Source organism: Micropterus dolomieu, linkage group LG09 (assembly GCF_021292245.1).
Source record: "Micropterus dolomieu isolate WLL.071019.BEF.003 ecotype Adirondacks linkage group LG09, ASM2129224v1, whole genome shotgun sequence".
Classification (NCBI taxonomy): domain Eukaryota; kingdom Metazoa; phylum Chordata; class Actinopteri; order Centrarchiformes; family Centrarchidae; genus Micropterus; species Micropterus dolomieu.
Window position 1 is genome coordinate 4,035,468 of NC_060158.1, and position 5,910 is coordinate 4,041,377.

Sequence of the window (5,910 nt, forward strand, 5' to 3'; positions counted from 1 at the left end):
AGGTGTGTTCAGGTGTGTGTTACCTGAGGTGTTCAGGTGTGTTCAGGTGTGTGTTACCTGTGGTGTTCAGTTGTGTTACCTGTGGTGTTCAGGTGTGTTCAGGTGTGTGTTACCTGTGGTGTTCAGGTGTGTTCAGGTGTGTTCAGGTGTGTGTTACCTGTGGTGTTCAGGTGTGTTACCTGTGGTGTTCAGGTGTGTTCAGGTGTGTGTTACCTGTGGTGTTCAGGTGTGTTCAGGTGTGTTACCTGTGGTGTTCAGGTGTGTTACCTGTGGTGTTCAGGTGTGTTCAGGTGTGTGTTACCTGTGGTGTTCAGGTGTGTTCAGGTGTGTGTTACCTGTGGTGTTCAGGTGTGTTCAGGTGTGTGTTACCTGTGGTGTTCAGGTGTGTTACCTGTGGTGTTCAGGTGTGTGTTACCTGTGGTGTTCAGGTGTGTTCAGGTGTGTGTTACCTGTGGTGTTCAGGTGTGTTCAGGTGTGTGTTACCTGTGGTGTTCAGGTGTGTTCAGGTGTGTGTTACCTGAGGGGTTCAGGTGTGTTCAGGTGTGTTACCTATGGTGTTCAGGTGTGTTCAGGTGTGTGTTACCTGAGGGGTTCAGGTGTGTTCAGGTGTGTTACCTGTGGTGTTCAGGTGTGTTCAGGTGTGTGTTACCTGTGATGTTCAGGTGTGTTCAGGTGTGTGTTACCTGTGGTGTTCAGGTGTGTTCAGGTGTGTGTTACCTGTGGTGTTCAGTTGTGTTACCTGTGGTGTTCAGGTGTGTTACCTGTGGTGTTCAGGTGTGTTCAGGTGTGTGTTACCTGTGGTGTTCAGTTGTGTTCAGGTGTGTGTTACCTGTGGTGTTCAGTTGTGTTACCTGTGGTGTTCAGGTGTGTTCAGGTGTGTGTTACCTGTGGTGTTCAGGTGTGTTCAGGTGTGTGTTACCTGTGGTGTTCAGGTGTGTTCAGGTGTGTGTTACCTGTGGTGTTCAGGTGTGTTCAGGGTGTGTGTTACCTGTGGTATTCAGGTGTGTTCAGGTGTGTGTTACCTGTGGTGTTCAGGTGTGTTCAGGTGTGTTCAGGTGTGTGTTACCTGAGGTGTTCAGGTGTGTTCAGGTGTGTTCAGGTGTGTGTTACCTGAGGTGTTCAGGTGTGTTCAGGTGTGTGTTACCTGTGGTGTTCAGGTGTGTTCAGGTGTGTGTTACCTGAGGGGTTCAGGTGTGTGTTACCTGTGGTGTTCAAGTGTGTTCAGGTGTGTGTTACCTGTGGTGTTCAGGTGTGTTCAGGTGTGTGTTACCTGTGGTGTTCAAGTGTGTTCAGGTGTGTGTTACCTGTGGTGTTCAGGTGTGTGTTACCTGTGGTGTTCAGGTGTGTTCAGGTGTGTGTTACCTGTGGTGTTCAGGTGTGTTCAGGTGTGTGTTACCTGTGGTGTTCAGGTGTGTGTTACCTGAGGTGTTCAGGTGTGTTCAGGTGTGTTACCTGAGGTGTTCAGGTGTGTTACCTGAGGTGTTCAGGTGTGTTACCTGTGGTACGCAGGTTTTATGTTGCTGTCTGAACGGAGGGACTGGGCGGCGTACAGCTGCAGGCTGCAGGGAAACGGCAGCTCGGAGTCCAGATCATAAACCAGAGGGTCCACCCGAGGACCGGCCTGCAGCAGAACCACATGGTAGTCCTGAAACACACGATGACATCATTATTATGATGAGTGGTCTGTGACATCACATTTATTATCCAGCAGGAACGTTACAGACCCAGATCACTGGCTGGTCTCCACGTCCGGACTTCTGCTTCCACAGAGGAACCTGATGGAGAACAAAAAGAGAACGTCTCTGAACATCAGAACCAGACAGATGTTTTACAGAACCTGACAGATGGTTTCCAGAACCTGACTTATTTTTTACAGAACCTGACAGATGTTTTACAGAACCTGACATATTGTCTACAGAACCTGACAGATGGTTTCCAGAACCTGACAGATGTTTTACAGAACCTGACAGATGTTTTACAGAACCTGACTTATGTTTTACAGAACTGACAGATGTTTTACAGAACCTGAGAGATGTTTTACAGAACCTGACTTATGTTTTACAGAACCTGACTTATGTTTTACAGAATCTGACAGATGTTTTACAGAACCTGAGAGATGTTTTACAGAACCTGAGAGATGGTTTACAGAACCTGACTTATTTTTTACAGAACCTGACAGATGTTTTACAGAACCTGAGAGATGTTTTACAGAACCTGAGAGATGGTTTACAGAACCTGAGAGATGGTTTACAGAACATGACTTATTTTTTACAGAACCTGACAGATGTTTTACAGAACCTGACAGATGTTTTACAGAACCTGAGAGATGTTTTACAGAACCTGAGAGATGGTTTACAGAACCTGAGAGATGGTTTACAGAACATGACTTATTTTTTACAGAATCTGACAGATGGTTTACAGAACATGACAGATGTTTTACAGAACCTGACAGATGTTTTACAGAACCTGAGAGATGTTTTACAGAACCTGACAGATGGTTTACAGAACATGACTTATTTTTTACAGAACCTGACAGATGTTTTGGACACGTCTATAGAACATGTCACATATGTTCTACCACACTCCTGTGTTTTCTCACCATTCTGTTCTCATTAGAGATGAAAACCACAAACAGTTCTTCCAGCGGTGCAGTTCTCTCAGCCCGGACCAACGCGCAGAGTTTCCAAACATTTTCTTCACTGAGGAATAAGAGCAGATGGCAGAACCACAAACAGTCAGACATCACAGGTGTTCCTCTAGAACAACATCATCATTATAACTGACATGAGGAATGATTTATGGTACTCTTATTAGTAGTAGTACTCGTAGTAGTATATTAGTATTTTATTTACTGTTTCTGTATATCCTGGATCTGATCTTTGTTTTGTAGTTTTAAACATTTGACTCTTATTTATCAGAACTTTCATATGTTTTTTTGTTCTTTTGATCAAAGTACTATTTATAACAGTAGAACATGTTCTTGGCAAGGTCTCGTGACAGATGTTAGGGATCCTCTTTGTTTATGTTACTTCAGAAAATAAAAAAGTGAGATGAAGTGGTTGGACGTTGCTGACGTACTGCGGTAAGCGTGTCGACTCATTTCCGTTTCCGGTGCTTGTGTGTTGGTACCGTGTTGTGCTGCTCTCGCTAAATAACAGTTACATTTGTTAGATTACAGCGGCCAACTGTCCGCTAAACACTTATTCTTACAGTAATTTTGCCAAAGCACTCACAGTTCTTTCCATCTTTTAGTGACTGCTGTTCAATCTCATAGTTGTTCTAAAGTTTTGGTAGCTGATGCTACAGTACTTTAGCTTAGCCGTTAGCGACATTAGCTTAGCAGCTAGCGATGGCTTCTCCTTCTCCTGCTCGTTGTGTCAGATGTTCAGTTACTCCTCTGCCTCCTTTAGCGGTAATGGTACGTTTAATAAGTGTAGTTTATTTTTAGACATGGAGGCGAGGCTCAGTGATTTAGAAGTCCGGCTCCGCACCTTGGTAGATCAGTCTTTAGCTACTGTAGCTAGCCAGTCCCCGGTAGTCGGTGCTGAACGGCCTGAGTTAGCCTCTGGTAGCCGTCCCCCGGCATCTCCTGTGCAGCCAGGAAGGGGAGGCTGGGTGTGCATAAAAACCTCATAAAAATTAAAACCACAAGAGCAATAGTGCAAACGAATAGGAGAGTTAAATGTGGACTAAACATCAGATCTCTCTCTTCTAAAGGTGTACTAGTAAATGAACTAATATCAGATTATGATATTGATTTATTTGGTCTTACTGAAACCTGGCTGGGTGATGGAGAATATGTTAGCCTAAATGAATCCACCCCTCCCAGTCATATTAATACTCACATTCCTCGAGGCACAGGCCGAGGAGGTGGAGTTGCAGCTATCTTCGACTCTAGCCTACTAATCAGCTCTAAAACTAAACTAAACTATAACTCATTTGAAAGCCTTGTTCTTAGTCTTTCACACCCAAGTTGGAAATCACTGCAACCAATTCTCTTTGTTATAGTGTACCGAGCACCTGGTCCGTATTCTGAATTCTTATCTGAATTTGCAGAGTTTTTGTCAACTTTAGTCCTTAAAACGGACAAAGTTATTATTGTAGGGGATTTTAATATTCATGTGGACGTTGAGAATGACAGCTTCAGTACTGCGTTTATCTCTCTGTTAGATTCCATTGGCTTCTCTCAGAGTGTTCATGAACCGACAGTTGACTTTCATTGTTATGCAGATGATACTCAGTTATATCTATCGATCAAGCCAGATGAAACTCATCAGTTAGCTAAACTTCAAATGTGCCTTCAGGATGTTAAAACCTGGATGACCTGTAATTTTCTAATGTAAAATTGAAGTTATTGTTCTGGGGCCCAAGCTCCTCCGTGACGCATTATCTAAAGATATAGTTTCCCTGGATGGGACTGGATGGGATCTGCCTCCTGAACCCTAACTGGAACCTGGTTCCTCAGGAGAGCTATTAATGTACGTCTTAATTAATCAATATGTAATCAGTAACATGATGATCTGATGCTGAAACACAAACTCACCTGACTTAGACAAAATCTTGCTGTACCAGTTACTGACTTTGCGACGGCAGTACATCTCCTTCCAGGCTCTCTTTATAGCCAGTAATGAAGCATTGCTGTTCCAGTGATTGGCGGCCTTCACTCCATACTCAGTGTATCCTACATATTCCCCCACGCTGCTGCTGAACCTGGCGTACTCCTGCTTGTTGTAATAGTAAGACTCGATGTACTCGATGTCCTTCGAAGCAGAAGAGTTAAACAAACAACGGCCCACTCTGGAATACAAATATCCATCTAGAGAGCAAAGATCAGACTCAGTGACTAACTACTGATGAGCAGCCAATACAGCATGACCAAGTGTATTGATCAGTGATCAGTGTGTTGATGAGTGTATTGATCGTACCTGCTGCATGGAGGCTGATGAAGAGGAGGGAGAAGCTGAGAAAGGATGAAGCCATGTTCCTCTGTTGTCCTGACAAACACTGAGAGAGTCTGACTGAGAGCTGCTGGAAGAAGCAGAGGAAGGATCGGCTGTCAGGTTGGGAAGTGTATTGTTCACCTGAGTGCAGTACAATATTATTAATATTTCAGGGCACAGACTGAACCACAGGTGTCAAACTCGAGGTTGATGTGTCAGTTTAAGCGATGACAGGGATGACAAAATGTAGCAAACAGTTTATTTCAACAGAGACGGTGGCGCTTTGAACTCCCTGTTGTGAACGCAACTGCCCTTTACTGCCCCATTGATGCAGCTGCATTTACATACTTGTTGCACCTAATTGGGTAACCCAATTTTCAGAAAACCCGTCGTTCATTCAGAAAACGTTGCACGCCGTTTAAAGGAAACCTGTCGTTCATTCAGAAAACCCGTCGTTCATTCAGAAAACGTTGCACGCCGTTTAAAGGAAACCTGTCGTTCATTCAGAAAACCCGTCGTTCATTCAGAAAACGTTGCACGCTGTTTAAAGGAAACCCGTCGTTCACTCAGAAAACGTTGCACGCCGTTTACAGGAAACCCATCGTTCACTCAGAAAACGTTGCACGCCGTTTAAAGGAAACCCGTCGTTCACTCAGAAAACGTTGCACGCCGTTTAAAGGAAACCTGTCGTTCATTCAGAAAACCCGTCGTTCATTCAGAAAATGTTGCACGCCGTTTAAAGGAAACCTGTCGTTCATTCAGAAAACCCGTCGTTCATTCAGAAAACGTTGCACGCTGTTTAAAGGAAACCCGTCGTTCACTCAGAAAACGTTGCACGCCGTTTACAGGAAACCCGTCGTTCACTCAGAAAACGTTGCACGCCGTTTAAAGGAAACCCGTCGTTCACTCAGAAAACGTTGCACGCCGTTTAAAGGAAACCCGTCGTTCAATCAGAAAACGTTGCACGCCG

General features: G+C 44.4%; 1 protein-coding gene across 1 annotated transcript in view; it reads right to left on the reverse strand.

Moving 5' to 3' along the window:
• The window catches only part of wdyhv1 (WDYHV motif containing 1), an 8,413-nt gene that overhangs the window by 1,536 nt on the left and 967 nt on the right, over positions 1 to 5,910 (reverse strand). The window contains exons 2-4 of the mRNA XM_046059241.1: positions 2,600 to 2,699; positions 1,725 to 1,775; positions 1,497 to 1,645 (exon numbers count right to left, since the gene is read on the reverse strand). Coding sequence (XP_045915197.1) covers positions 1,497 to 1,645; positions 1,725 to 1,775; positions 2,600 to 2,699 — 300 coding nt within the window. The remainder of the gene's footprint in view (positions 1 to 1,496; positions 1,646 to 1,724; positions 1,776 to 2,599; positions 2,700 to 5,910) is intronic.